This window comes from Pelodiscus sinensis, chromosome 14 (genome assembly GCF_049634645.1).
Source record: "Pelodiscus sinensis isolate JC-2024 chromosome 14, ASM4963464v1, whole genome shotgun sequence".
Classification (NCBI taxonomy): Eukaryota; Metazoa; Chordata; order Testudines; family Trionychidae; genus Pelodiscus; species Pelodiscus sinensis.
Genome location: NC_134724.1, coordinates 22,575,696 through 22,590,902, shown reverse-complemented (window position 1 = coordinate 22,590,902; position 15,207 = coordinate 22,575,696). Strand labels below are relative to the sequence as shown.

General features: G+C 37.9%; 1 protein-coding gene across 4 annotated transcripts in view; it reads left to right on the top strand.

Annotated features, from left to right (window-relative positions):
- SLC12A1 (solute carrier family 12 member 1) overlaps positions 1–15,207 on the top strand; it is a 73,507-nt gene that overhangs the window by 14,461 nt on the left and 43,839 nt on the right. For 2 of the 4 annotated variants that reach the window (XM_006135065.4, XM_006135064.4), the window contains exons 5-10: positions 8,917–9,012; positions 9,692–9,787; positions 10,507–10,646; positions 11,021–11,131; positions 12,128–12,239; positions 12,755–12,879. In XM_006135065.4, coding sequence (XP_006135127.2) covers positions 8,917–9,012; positions 9,692–9,787; positions 10,507–10,646; positions 11,021–11,131; positions 12,128–12,239; positions 12,755–12,879 — 680 coding nt within the window. The remainder of the gene's footprint in view (positions 1–8,916; positions 9,013–9,691; positions 9,788–10,506; positions 10,647–11,020; positions 11,132–12,127; positions 12,240–12,754; positions 12,880–15,207) is intronic. The other 2 variants (XM_006135067.4, XM_006135066.4) reach the window with 2 other exon arrangements.

The window sequence follows — 15,207 nt, the reverse complement described above, 5'->3', positions numbered from 1 at the left end:
AACCTACATCCACATCCTGCAGAGGAAGACTAATCCTTTCTGGAAGTGATAGGGGAATTTCCTCCCAACTCCACATATGGCATTCAGTTAGATCCTGAGCATATGAGCAAGAAGGCTGTGAGAGAGAAGGCTTGATGCCAGCTCAGAACCCTGGTCTACCCCATCCTATGATTCATAACCAGTCATGGCCATCTCTGATGCTTCAGAGGAAGGAATTAAGAAAAGTCCTCCCAGAATATATTGGGGGAAGGAAGAAGGAATCCCTTCAGAACCGCTGCCGGTGGTCAGCAGGGACCCTGAAGCAAGACCTTGAGGAATAGTAGATATAAACTAGAAGTGAGCCCAGAATTGTTGAACCTTGCCCACCCCCATCATACGCCACATTATACAATTGCACTTATATTTGTCCAACTCTCTCAAACTCATTGTTTCCCTCACAGCTCCTATTAGGAGGTTGTACCAGAACTGTCTTCCCCTACTTCTAATTCCCAGCCTGCACTGGTGCATGGCTAATTTATATACATATGTTCTTATACCCTTCTAGCTTAAATAACTCCTCACCCTCCCTGGTATTTACTTCCTAATGTATCCATCACTCTAAGCCCTGATCTGCACTGAGACTTTATTTAGAAATAACCCCCACTCCCAAGATCAAATTTATAAGCAGAGCATCCACACTACCACACTAATGGGCTGAGGAATTCAAAATCTGTACTCCTACTTTTCAACAAGAGTAACGCTAATTCCAAAATAGTTATTTCGAAATAACGGCAGTGTGGATGCTCTGGTGCCGCTATTTCAAAATAAATTAATCCCTAGAGTAATTCAAACTAATTACTCCCCAATTCTTCCTGGGGCTCTAAGTCCGAGGTAGTGCATCCACATTAATGGCACCTGCCTCAGACTAATTTCAAGGCTTCCCCGCAGTGTGGACATGCTAGTTTGAATTTGCTAACTCAGGAATTATTAAGTCAAATTTAGTAATTTCAAAATAATTTCCTAGTGTAGACATGGCCTACCTGCCCTAGTAGCTATTCTCTGTTCCTGTTTAAATTATTCTTTCCTGAACATGGGTGACCAGAATTGTACCTAAGATCTGATGTGGAATATTACCAGTGCCCTGGACAATGTCATTAGTTCTAGCTCTATTGGAAATGCTTTCCCTAAAACATCCAAGCATCACATTTGCCTTTTTACACTGGTGGCTTATGTAGAGCTGACAGATCCAGGTCATCAGCAAGAGGGATTGAACCTGGAACCTTAAGGCCTAAGATGTGTCTCTACAACATAAGCTAGAAACTAGCTGGCTTTTAGCTGACCCCAGGCTCTGCTGAAATGCCTCGGGGCTCAGGGCTCCATGGTGCTGCCCCTTTGAGGCAGCATTTCAAACGGGCAGCCACCACACAGCAGATCCCCGGCTCAGTTGTGCGGTGCCACTCCTTTAAAACATCGCCTTGGCATTTTAAAGGGGCAGTGCCGCACAGCTGAGCCCGGGATCACCTGTGTGGCCGCTGCACCTTTGAAACGCTACCTTGGCATTTCAAAGGGCAGCTGTGGAGCCCGAGGTCATCTGGGGACTCCCCAGCTGAGCCTGGGTCCACGCAGCATTTCCCCAGAACCTGGAGTCAGCTGGGGAGTTCCAAGCTGATCCCAGGTTCTGGGGAAATGCCACTCGGAACCTGGGGTTAGCTGAGGAGTCCCCAGCTGACCCCAGGCTCCATGGTGCTTTGGTGTTTTAAAGGGGCAGCCATCACACAGCTGAGCCGCGGCTCAACTATGTGGCACTACGACTTTGAAGTACCCCTTTCTCCAACTTTCCTGCCTCTATTTCATAGAGGGAGCAAGGATGGGGGGAAATGGACTAGTCAACTAATCCTTAATATCCTTAGTCCCCAGCCCTCACAGCAGGATCAAGCACTGTCTAGATAATCCCTGATAGATGTCTATCCAAACTGCTCTTAAATATCTCCAGTGATAGAGATTCTACAACCTCCCTAGCCAATTTATTCCAGTGTTTAACCACCCTGGCAGTTAGGAAGTTTTTCCTCATGTCCAACCTAAACCTCCCTTCCTGCAATTTAAGCCCATTGCTTCTTGTCCTATCATCAGAAGCCAAGGAGAACATTTTTTCTCCATTCTTCTTGTAGCACTCTTTTAGATACTTGAAAACTCCTGTGTCCCCCCTCTGAGTCTTCTCTTTTCTAAACTAAAACAAGCCCAATTCTTTCAGTCTTCCTTCACATATGTTTTTTAGACCTTTAATCATTTTTGTGCTCTTCTCTGGACCTTCTCCAAATCTTCCTTGAAATGTGATGCCTAGAACTGGACACAATACTTCAACTGAGGCTTAATAAGAGCAGAATAAGGCAAAAGAATGACTTCTTGTGTCCTGCTCACAACACTCCTGTTAAAGTATCCCAGAATTATGTTTGCTTTTTTTGTAACAGTGTCACGCTGTTGAACTATGTTTAACTTGTCGTCCACTATGACCCTAAATCCCTCTTAGCAATACTCCTTCCTAAACAGTCACTTCCCATTCTGTATGTGTGAAACTGATTATTTCTCCCTAAGTGGAGTACTTTGCATTTGTTCTTTGTACTTTGGATTTGTCCTTTGTCTTATTTACCTCAGACCATTTCTCTAGTTTGTCTGCAAGATCATTCTGAATTTTGATCCTATCCTGCAAAGCACTTGCATCTCTTCCCAGCTTGGCATCATCTGAAAACTTAATAAGCATACTCTCTATGCCATCATCTAAATCGTTGATGAAGACATTGAGCCAAACCAATCCCAAAACAGACCCTGCGGAACCCCACTTGTTATGCCCTTCCAGCATGATTGTGAACTGTTAATAACTACTTTCTGAGAATGGTTATCCAGCCAGCTACGCACCCACCTTACAATAGCCCATCAAGGTTGTTTTATCTTAATGTAAATGGGTATTATAGAATAACTTTAACTAAAATTTTGAATCTATAGTCTGACCATGCCTGATCTCTGGAGTGATTCAGAATCTAAATGGGGACTGGATATTTAGTCTGAAGGAAAACTTCAGATCCAAGCACCCTTTCAAAAGCTTTTCAGGGACCAAAATCTCATTTCAGGCAACATTTCCATTGGCATCATGGAAGTTTTGCTTAAGTAAGGATTGCTAGATTGAACACTTAATTTGCAATTAAGAAGTCTTTGTGTAACAGATCTCCTGAAAAGAGAAAAACAGCATAAACTCAGAAGTATGGTTGAAAAGTCAAGGAAGTTCCTGAAAGAAAATGAAAGACCTCTGCCTACGTTTAAAATATTCCACATTTGGCTCCAGTACTATGCTTGGCCCTGACAAAAGGGTACTTGCTGATTTTATGATGCATACCAAATGAGGTTTTGCAGCCATAGGCCATGCATAAGTGTATGCCTTTCCATGAAAACTCTGCATCTTAACATTGCCAAGACTTTGCTCCCGGGCTTCATGCAAAATTAGTTTTTAAGGGCAATTTAGTAACTTATTGAGATCATCAAGAAGCATTACTTTGTTCTGAGGTGTGAGAATAGCCATAGGCAAGAGTAATTCATTTTAATGTGATTTACTTAACATCCATATGTCTGGGTTTCAATATGAACTTTAATCAGATCTTAACATTACTTTGCACAACAGCAGTTACCATGGCCCTTGGTTTCACATTTCATTTTACACTTGTAATTCACTAAGAATCAAACCCTCCCTTCTTATTGTTTATTGCTTCGTTGTTTTATTTAAATGACATGTCTTGTATGTAAGCAGGTCAGTTTTGGTTTTAAAACGGGACACTGAATTCTGTTTGAATAATCTCCCAATGCACTTTCTGAATATTCTATAAGCAATGAGCATTATGTCTCAAGAGAAATTTATTTAAGGACAGTAGAAGCTTTTCATCACAATGGCTTGGGAATTTCACTGGTCACTGCTGTTAAAATGGAAGTTTAAATGAGTCAGCTACACTACCATCTGGGCCCCATTCATATCCCTATTATTAGAAGGGAGAAGAGAGCAAACCATTTTCTTGCTAAGTTGTCTTGGGTGCAAGTTGTTAAAGAGGAAAAAATATGTTGAGACACAATTCTTATGATTAGAGAACCTTATCAACAATGAAAAGAGTAGTTAAATCTCCTGCTGAGAGGGTTACAGTTACAAAACCATCATGCTAATTGGCACCTGCCATTTTGCAGATCCCCAAAACCTGGTAGTTAGACAGAGGTGAGAAAAAGGGTCAAGTGTAGACCATTAGAAAATATTACTCAAAATGTTATAATATAATAATAAAATGAATAATATTCAAACTTTTTTGTTTTGCCTAGCTCATTTATCCCTTGCACTGTGCTCGTTGAATGTTTCCTTCTATTCCGAATTAGTAACACATTCTGTCCAGACACATCGATTGTCTAGTGAGCAGAATATATATAGACTTATTTACTACCTTTGTTTTGATAAAGTATGTTATATCAAAATGTAATTGCAAAGCTCTGGATGGTACTTTATACTAATTACAGGGAAAATATCCAATCTACTTAGAGTGATGTGTCTAAATTATTCAATTTAATGAGTTAACCGTTTATTAAAAAGTCAGATCCTGCCATTCACCAGCATGCAAAATACCCATTGAATTCAGTATAAAGAGAGTTGGCAGTTTTTCAAAAGGACATTATTAACAGCCCAAAAGAAAACTATACCACTGTGTAAGAAAGATAGAAAGTATGATAAGAGACCACCTTGGCCAAACCAGGAGATCTTGAATGATCTAAAAATAAAAAAGAAGTCATATAAAAAAGCGGAAACTAGGTTACATTACAAAGAATATATAAGCAAACAACGCAAGTATGCAGAGGCAAGATTAGAAAGGCGAAGGCACAAAATGAGCTTAATCTAGCTAGAGACATAAAGGGTAACAAGAAGACATTCTACAAATATATTAGAAGCAAAAGGAAGACCAAGGACAGGGTTAGGTGAAGAGGGAGAAACAATAACAGGAAACTTGGAAATGCAGAGGTGCTTAACGACTTCTTTATTTCTTTTCTTTTTTTTTTTTTTGGTCAAGAAGATTGGTGGTGACTGGATGAGCAACATAGTGAATGCTAGTGGAAATGGGGTAGATTTCGAAGTTAAAATTAAAAAAAATAACATGTTAAAATTACTTAGAAAAGTTAGATGTCTTCAAGTAACCAGGGCCTGATGAAATGCATCCTGAAATACCCTAGGAGATGATAGAGGAGGTATCTGAGCCTTTAGCGATTATCTTTGAAAAGTCATGGAAGTCGAGATAGATTCCAGAAAACTGGAAAATGGCAAATACAGTGCCCATCTATAAAAAGGGAAATAAGAACAATCCAGGAAACTACAGACCAGACAGTTTAACTTCTGTGCCAGGAAAGATAATGGCGCAAGTAATTAAGGAATTCACCTGCAAACAACTTGAAGATAATAAGGGGGGTTGTAAAGAACAAATCATGTCAAATCGATCTGATAGTTTTCTTTGATAGGATAACAAGTATTGTGGATAAGGGAGAAGTGATGGATGTGGTATACCAAGACTTTTTAAAGAATTTGATGCGGTCTCACATGACCTTCTTATCAATAAACTGGGGAAATACAAACTAGATGGAGCTACTATAAGGTAGGTGCATAACTGGCTGGACAACCATTCTCAGAGAGAAGTTACTAATGGTTTACAATCCTGCTGGAAGGGCATAACAAGTGGGGCTCCACAGGAGTCTGTTTTGGGACTGGTTCTTTTCAATATCTTCATCAACAATTTAGATATTGGCATAGAGAGTACGCTTATTAAGTTTGCAGATGATACCAAGCTGGGAGGGGTTGCAGCTGCTTTGGACGATGGGTTCATAATTCAAAATGATCGGGACAAACTAGAGAAATGGACTAAGGTAAACAGGATGAAGTTTAATGAGGACAAATGAAAAGTAGTCCACCTAGGAAGGAACAATCTGTTTCACACATACAGAATGGGAAGCGACGGTCTAGGAAGGAGTACTGCAGCAAGGGATCTAGAGGTGATAATGGATCAAAACTAAATATGAGTCAACAGTGAGACCGTGTTGCAAAAAAAGCAAACATGATTCTGGGATGCATTAATGGAAGTATTGTGAACAAGACATGAAAAGTCATTTTTCCGCTCTACTCTGTGCTGATTAAGCCTCAGTTGTAGTAGTGTATCCAGTTCTGGGCACCACATTTCAAGAAAAACGTGGAGAAATTGGAGAAGGTCCAGAGAAGAGCAACAAGAATGATTAAAGGTCTAGAGAACATGACCTAGGAAAGAAGACTGAAAGAACTGGGCTTGTTTTAGTTTAGAAAAGAGAAGACTGAGAGGAGACAGAATAGCACTTTTCAAGTATCTTTTAGATGTTACAAGGAGGAAGGAGAAAAATTGATCTACTGGTCCTCTGATGATAGGACAAGAAGCAAAGGGCTTAAATTGCAGCAAGGGGGTTTAGATTGAAAATTAGGAAAAACTTCCTGTCGGGGTGGTTAAACACTGGAATAAATTGCTTATGGAGGTTGTGGAATATCCATTACTAGAGATACTTAGACATCTATCAGGGATGATCTACAATACATGGTGCTTGGTCCTGCCTTGGGGGCAGGAGGACTGGACTTGATGACCTCTTGAGGTCCCTTCCAGTTCTAATATTCTATGATTCTTTGATTCTTCTATTCTATGAATTTGTGTGGACAGACTATAATTGGATATGGGCCAAAGAACTAACTTTGTATTCAGAAATCTATACCAAATAGATACATCCTGGATTAAAATTAAAACTCACGAGTCAATAGTATAAGGGTGATGTATCATTTAGGCTATCTAACCTTACGCTACATATCAACTCCTTCACTACGTTGCTCTGTCTTAAAGTTCTGTATAATTTTATAAACAAAGAACATTTATTTGCAGATTAGATAGCTATAAGAATCCACTATGAAATGAAGTCAGCTATCTGATCTGAAATGAAGCCAGGAGGTAGAACTAGGGCAGATAAGGCCATACATTATATCTCTAATGATTTGCTAGTTACAGTATCCATGTTTCAGTTCAGACCAGCCATGACCAATATTTACTGCTACAGACTAACTGAAGCCTTCCATTTTAAAGTGAAAATGCATATACCTAATAGGAGCAATAGAGTTACAGAGCCAGGAAATGCTCAAGCAGGGAAGCATGAAGAAGTTCAGATACAGATAAGAATTGTTTCAGATTTTGCCTCAGACTTGAACCAAAACTTTTCTTGTTCCTCTGTATTGGCAGAAATGCAAATATTATATTAACAGCATTAAAACAGAGAAATTAGATAAAAACAGAAATACTCTTCTTAGAAGGTTGCAACTTAACACTACCTAATTTCTTAGAATTCAGAACACCTCCACACAAAATCCCAGGACAGAGAAAAAACAAACAACAAAGCACAGCTCCCTTATATTTCTTCCTTCCAGCTTGGCTATCTACTACAGACTCAGATAATCCAGATCATCTGGCTCCCTTCAGAGTTGAAGAAAGTGCAGGAAATCCCTCATGCTTAAAGTGAAAGTCTGTCATTTTAATATGCTTCCAGCAATATAACCGACAAAATAAGAGAAAAGTTGTTATAATATTTCTTGCTCAACTAGAAGGAAAAAAGTAGTCTGGAAGAAAAACCTCAGAGGAATACCTATTTCATGTGCTTTCTAGTCTGGTTTTGCAGGCTTAAGAGAACCTGCAAATTGCAATGTATAGCATTGTGTGAATGAGGCCCAGAAAAACCACTCAGACTACCTGAACTGAAAAGAATCTTGGAAATGTTTGAGGTTCATTTTTACTAAAATAACCCTCCAAGTATTTGATTAGTCACACGTAATTCCACAGTATGCTGAATTTTAGTTAAAAATGGATTTCAAAATTTAAATTTTCTTGTCCTCTTATTAAAATGAAGATTCTCTTAGAGCTACATCCTTTTCTAATTCCAACCCAACTCTTCCCTACAGTAACTATGGTAATTCTTTACATGAAAGGGAACATTAGGACAATACAATGCTAAGATGAGCAAATGAAAGTGAACTCTTGTTAATGTTAAGTGTAACACGTATTTATATATTTCTATCTTACGGCACACCCGTGCAATTTATTGTCTCTCCCTGTATTCAGTACTTTGCATTTTTAACAAGGAATCTCCCCTTCTTGTTCTTACCTCTGCAGACAAAGTGCAGTTTGGTTGAGTTATTTTTCTGTGTTTGCTAACCCTCTACCTTGAGGTCATTTGTTACTATGATCAACGCTAAATGTATAGCAGACACTTGACAAAGGTGCATATTCATGTACTATTGTTGTGGCCCATCAGCTGGTCAGATACCATAGTAATAGGAGTGATATGACAAAGCAGAATAAAATGGAAACCAAATTATAACATTTTCTTGTACAGAGAAAAATAAAACTTGCCCAAGACACATTTTTAACCCCATGACTGAAATATGGCTCTCTAAAATGAGTATAGCTTGTTTATTCCAACCATCAATTCAAGAAAAAAAGAAATTATAACATTGCTTGGTCGCTTAATTTTTGTATTGTCAAGGGATTGATCAAAGAAAGGCAGGAGGCACCCAAGAGAGTTGCTTTTTCATTATTATTATTTCTATTAGTTTCAAGAAAATCTCTAGAAATAATGAGAGGGTCCATGACTACTATCAGCAAACTTCACTGCTTGAAGACTGATGGATGCTTTGCTATTGTGATAAAGTAGCTACAGGGACCAGGTGGAATTGCTGACAGACAATGGTCTACAAACTATCATTTCAGTTCAGAGCTCTGATTCTGGTTTGAAAGTTTAAATTAAAGACAGAATGATTTAGACTAGAGGAATATGGATCACAAATAAAATATTTTATCTTTTCATTACCGACAGGTCTTGGAGTTGTCATAATTCTTCTTGCCACCACAGTAACCTCAATTACTGGGTTGTCAACTTCTGCAATAGCAACTAATGGGTTTGTCCGTGGAGGTAAAATCTTTAGGGTTTCTTATGCTCTCAAGACTCAAAAAGGTTTTAGTATATTAAATTATTATAAGAGAAACCAGAAGTCTTATTTCCTAAAATGCCATCACTGGACACCTAGACCGGAGGACAGCCAGCAGGTAATACATCTAGCCAACACTATCCACAATTTTAGAATGTCTGAGTGCTATTCTAATAAATCCAGGTTTCACTTCAGTTTCTGAAGTACGTTTCAGATGTTCCTGTCCAAGGCTGGAGGAGGAATGGATTCCATTTTGCCCTGGAGTTCTTTTGTTCTTACTCTTTTAATGCTTCTTATTCAGAGCATTTCAGGTTGCATTTCCTGGTGAGAGGGAACATTATGAGCCTCATTTCCTTTAGCTTAAAGGCTGATGAAAATTGACGGACACATTAACTTTTATCATTTCCGGCACATTTCCTTATAGAATCCTTTTACATTTCAGGTGCTTCTTGGAACGTAAGTGATTACTCTTGGTGCAATCCTAAAGTCTAGTATATTTCAGGTACTTCATGAAATTTGTTGTATCTAAAAGTTTAGTGCATTTCAGAGTCTTGAAGGTACACCTGCTGTTTTTCTCGCAGTGGATGATGGTGATTTCTAACTACAGGATTCAAGTGCTGAGCAGGTATTTAGGTTGAATATATTCTTTTTGGGATTTTTCAGGTCTTGGAATCGTGGTTATTATGCTGAGTGTGGTAGTAACAACATTAACAGGTATCTCAATGTCTGCCATTTGCACTAATGGAGTAGTAAGAGGAGGTACGTAAATATAACTGTATGGAAAATATGGAAGTCTGCAGTACTGATTTAGAACAAAATAGAGAGATTGTAATGGTGTTAGCCCAATAATATAAAGTAAGAAAACACAATCTTTTACTGAGCTAACTCCAAAACAACATCTCTTCAGAAACGTTGATTTTAAAACATTCTAATATTAAACATTATGGCTCATTATGATAGGAGGAACTATCTAATTGATTAATTGAGGTTCCACCTATGTAGAAATACAAACAAATTTCAGGTTTTATGGCTTAACTTTGTGAAATATTTAGGGAATGTATTGTGCATGTTTGTATATTGATGAAAGAATGTTTACGCTAACAATGGGAGGAACCAGGTAAGGAAAAAACCTTTCAGTGATGATGTTTTTTATACAGTGTCAGAATTTTAACTATATATAATTAGTTTCTGGTTTGCATACCAACTAATATATGCTAAAAAGATATCAATGAATCCAAGAGCTAGTCATTTTCAATACGTAATATTTGAAATTATGTAGTAAGTTCCAAATGCTGAGTTTTTGCAGTTTCCTGGGTCCATCCACCCATACTTTTGCTCCTCTCCATTAACTGGGCAAATCCTACTTGCATTTCTCAAGCAAAAGACAAAACTTTCATTGGTACTGCTCACATGAGTAAGTTGAGCAAGATCTGTCAATAGGTGAATTATGTTAAAGCAACAGTTTCTTCTGTTGGCAGGTGGAGCTTACTATCTTATCTCAAGAAGTTTAGGACCTGAATTTGGTGGATCAATAGGACTTATCTTTGCCTTTGCCAATGCTGTAGCAGTAGCCATGTATGTAGTTGGATTCGCTGAAACTGTTGTAGAGCTTCTTAAGGTAAATATATAAGTATTTGTGACATGTGGTTAAACCAGGGGATTCTGTCACCTTTGTATAATGATAATCCCCTTCTAAATGCTTTAGTCTTTGGCTGTTATTTAGATCTCTCTAAATGAACCATGAATCCTACTTAATACACTTTTCCATCACTTCTAAGTTATATCAGAAGTGTTTTATATAGTGCTACAAGGCTTCAAAATCACTAACGGGAATAGGTTCCTAATTAGTCAACCACTAATTTTTACTACTAAGTCCCAGCTAGCACAGGAAATCATAAAACCACTGAAACTAATTTACTCATTCCGTTCTATCTTACCTGGTTGTCTGATTTATCCATCTTAGCATATAAACTGTGTTTTTACCTGTTCCAGAGCAGTGATGCATTGATGGTGGATGAATCCAATGACATCAGAATAATAGGTTCCATTACTGTAGTTCTTCTTTTAGGCATTTCTGTGGCTGGTATGGAATGGGAAGCAAAGGTAAGCAATAAAAGTTATATATAAATAAATATTATTTTGACGCAGAATGTGTTATATAAGCATAAGACAAGATTTGGGGGGTAGAATTTTACATACGACAGATGGGAGTTTGGAAAGCATTCAACATTAGCTTACCTGCTGTCTTTGAAGTAAATGGGAGCTACCTATTGATGCCAGTGGAAGCAGTTAGGCGATGGGCTCTCTCTCTGCCTCACACCCACATTTGTGGAGAAAGAGGCGTTTTTGTGTTCCACAGGCAGTTTAATTTTATTTGCTTTTGTAATTTATGGTAGGATCATCTACAGCCTGGGGTACATGCCCCTTTTATCTTTATAGCTCTATAGAAATAATAATAATCATAAAAATAATGCATGGTGTAGCCATGCTGAATCTATGTAGAATTCTGGCTCAAAGGTGAGTTGTTACATTGCTATCCAACATGCCTTCCTGTCTGCAGTACAAATAGTAAAAGTTTCAGTCATGTGTATTAATGGGAGAAATACCCACAAAATAAAGGAATTGATATAACTAAGAGGGTGGAAAGTGCCTTTCAAAATCAGGTCCAGAATAGCAGCCTTATCTTTATGTTCTGCCCTGAATTGACAGCCACTTGTAAGAGTGGTCAATTATATATTATAACAATTTCCTGAAACTAAACAAGCAATATAAAATGTCTTTATCTAAATATTTATTCATCAGCTGTTTCTTTTTTCCTCTTCTTATAAAGGAACCAGACTTCAATATAAAGCGGTGGCCATAAATTTCTATATTTCATATCCATTCCATGTTACAAAATATTTGTTATTGTCACAGAGCTCAAGGCAGTTTGTCTATGTAGTCATCTTATTATTGAATCATCTGCTCAATCAGTGTCTGAGTCTGTTCTAATATTGTATAAATGTGAAATAAATAATAAGTGTTACATAAATACCACTACAGGCATAGCTACCACTGTATTCAAAATAAGAAAGAGTCCACTTTTGTCTCTGTTAACAGGCTCAAGTAATTCTTCTAGTCATTCTTCTGATTGCCATTGTGAATTTCTTCATTGGGACCGTCATTCCAACCAACAATGAAAAGAAGGCAAGAGGCTTTTTTAATTACCAAGGCAAGTGTTGCTATGACTAAATAATATATAAAATACATTAATATTTTTGGCTGACTCCTGCAACCTTTAGTTCTGCAAAATTCCCATTCAGAATGGATGAAAACCTGATCTTGTAACCTAAGATAAATGAGCATATAAACTAAGTTAACCCATTTTTAAAAATATATTTCAGGGTCACTGGATTTAGTCCATTTTTATTTTTGAACCTGTGAATTGCTCTGAAGCTGACATTAGCAGTTTGGATTATTTATATGTGAACACACAATATTGTCTGTTTTAACCTGAATGTGGAACATGCCTGCTATTTCAATACTGAGGTGTAGTTTTTTGATTTGGAGAAACATGCACTGCAGGGAACTAGAGTGAGATTCCATATCAAATTCCATTCATTTCACTTATGAGCTACAACAGATTGGAACCCATTCTTCCTAAGGCGGAGGGCTAGTTCATTTATACATCAGATAACTTCATAATCAAGGCTTGGAGATACATTTCATTTTCATTTGTCTTTGCAGCCTCAATATTTTCAGAAAATTTTGGACCAGATTTCAGAGGTGAAGGATTTTTCTCCGTCTTTGCCATCTTCTTCCCAGCAGCTACTGGCATTCTCGCAGGGGCCAATATATCAGGAGATCTGAAGGTATGGGCTTTATTTACTTCATCATACTTGTTAGGCTACAGAAGGGCAAGAATGAAAAATTATTGAAAAAGTATTAACACTCTATGTGGTTTCAATGAACAAGTAATTCCATACGGCAAAATTTCCATTGTTAAATGTTTTATTATCCAAGCACATTAGTTCCCTTTTTCCTTTTAATGTATTACAAAATTACTTCATTTAAATTTGGAGTTTCAGTAACTCAGAATAACATAACATTAGCAGATCCATTATGGAAATTAGCTGTATAATTCCATTACAATGGCTTTGCTAATTCCCCTTATATCATACTGAAAAGTATACCATAAAACTCAAGTTTACACCTATAAAAAAAAGGAACTGGAAAGCTCATTCAAGAAAGGATCATTTTGGTGGAATCAACGAGACCAGAACTTTGCATGTTCCTTCTTTCCTCTTCAATATAAAAGTTAGCCTGAAAGATTAGTGACCTAAGCTATGTCGAGACTACAGAGTTTTGTCAAAAAAATTGCTATTTTTCCGACAAAACTTGCGTTACGTCTACACTGCAAGCGCGTTCTTTTGACAATAAATCAAAAGAATGGAGGGCTTTTCGCGTAATTGGTAATCCCCATTCTACAAGGAAGAAGCCTTTTTGTGAAAGAGCTCTTTCACAAAAATGTGTGTGTGGATGGGGAAGAGAGAGGTTTTTTGGAAGAAGAAGGAAGAGGAAAAAGCACAGGTGCTCTGGTGGCCATTCTGTCCATAGCAATCACTGTTTACATGTGAGATAGCATGCAGGCAATCTGGACGCTATCTTTTGAAAAAGCGCATTGCTTTTACAATGCGCTTTTGCAGTGTGAATGCTCTCTTGTGCAAGAAGTTTTTTCAGAAGCTCTTTCTGAAAAAAGCTTCTTGCGCAAGAAGCCTATACTCTAGTTGTAGTCTCAGTGATGTTTCCAATATTTAAGCAAATGGGTAAATTAAAGATTTGATATTAGTTCTAACTATGAATGCCATCTATTTTTTATGGCTTTATGTTAGCTATTTTCTGATACCCAATACCATAGCTGATTGAATTGTACTTCCAAAATACAAAAAAGGGGCTTTTCTGGCTTTGTGAAGCATCTGGTAAAATAGTCCCAATACTTGTGAAAATATTCAGTACTCGATAATATTCAAAGAATATCACAAAAAATCCAGACACGCTAAATCGAACACTGAGGATGTCTCCAGCCGGCACTTGTATTCCTGGCAGTCAAAGGAGTAATGGAAATAGACAGGAACATTTGCTTCTGTCAGCCTCCCTATGTGAAGGCTGTGCTAAGCTCAGTTTAAGGTATGTCAACTCCAGCTATGTAAAATATCTAGAGTTGGCATACCCTAACCCAGCCTTCCAGGTCTAGTGCTCAATTCCAGTCAAAGTGAATTGATACTCAAGTATTTGTAGAACATTCACAAACTGGACCAGCTCTAAGGGCCAGTTGTGTCATCCTTACTCTGAACAGTGACATTGACTCATTATCTTTAAGGTCTGAAGGGCCCATCAAGATAATCTAATCTATCTTCTGGGACATTGCCAACTACCGAAGCTGACCTGTCCACTCCAGGAGACCTATACCCTCTGACTGAATTACAAACATCCTCAAATCTTGAGCTTAAGATTCCAAGTTACAGAAAATCCACCATTTACTGTAGCTCAAAACAAGGGTAAATCTACACAGTAGCATTATTTCGGAATAACTGACATTATTTTGAAATAACAAAATGAGCATCTAGACAGCAAATCATTATTTCAAAATAATGTTGAGATGGAGGACTTCTTACTCTGACTCCTATAACCCTCATTTCATGTGGAATAAGGGAAGTTGAAGGAAGAGTGTTCTTCCTTCAACTTCCTGCTGTGTAGACAGCACCAGAAGACAAATTGTGCTATTTTGATTTCAGCTACGCTATTGATGTAGCTGAAGTTGCATAGCTTAATTTGACTTTTGCCCTGCAGTGTAGATGTGCCCCAAGTGACCTGTTCCCCATGCTTCAAAGAAAGGCAAACTCCTCCCCCCTCAGGATTTTTACTCCCCAAGCTTGGTTTGCCTTATTTTCACTGTAGCTGCTTTTGAAGCCAAGTGTTACTCAAAAGGAGTAAGTATGATAGAATCCAGTCAACAGCATTAATGATAGATATTTTTAACATGATTATTGTTGGACTAGAAGCATTCTGTTGAGATTGAATCAGCCCTTCCTCATTCCAGCCTGAGAAACTCCCCATTATTTCATCACATCTACTGTCCGCAAGAAAAGCAGCTGCTTTGATTTAGGCCTTTGACAGGCAGGCCACTGATGTGAAAGGAA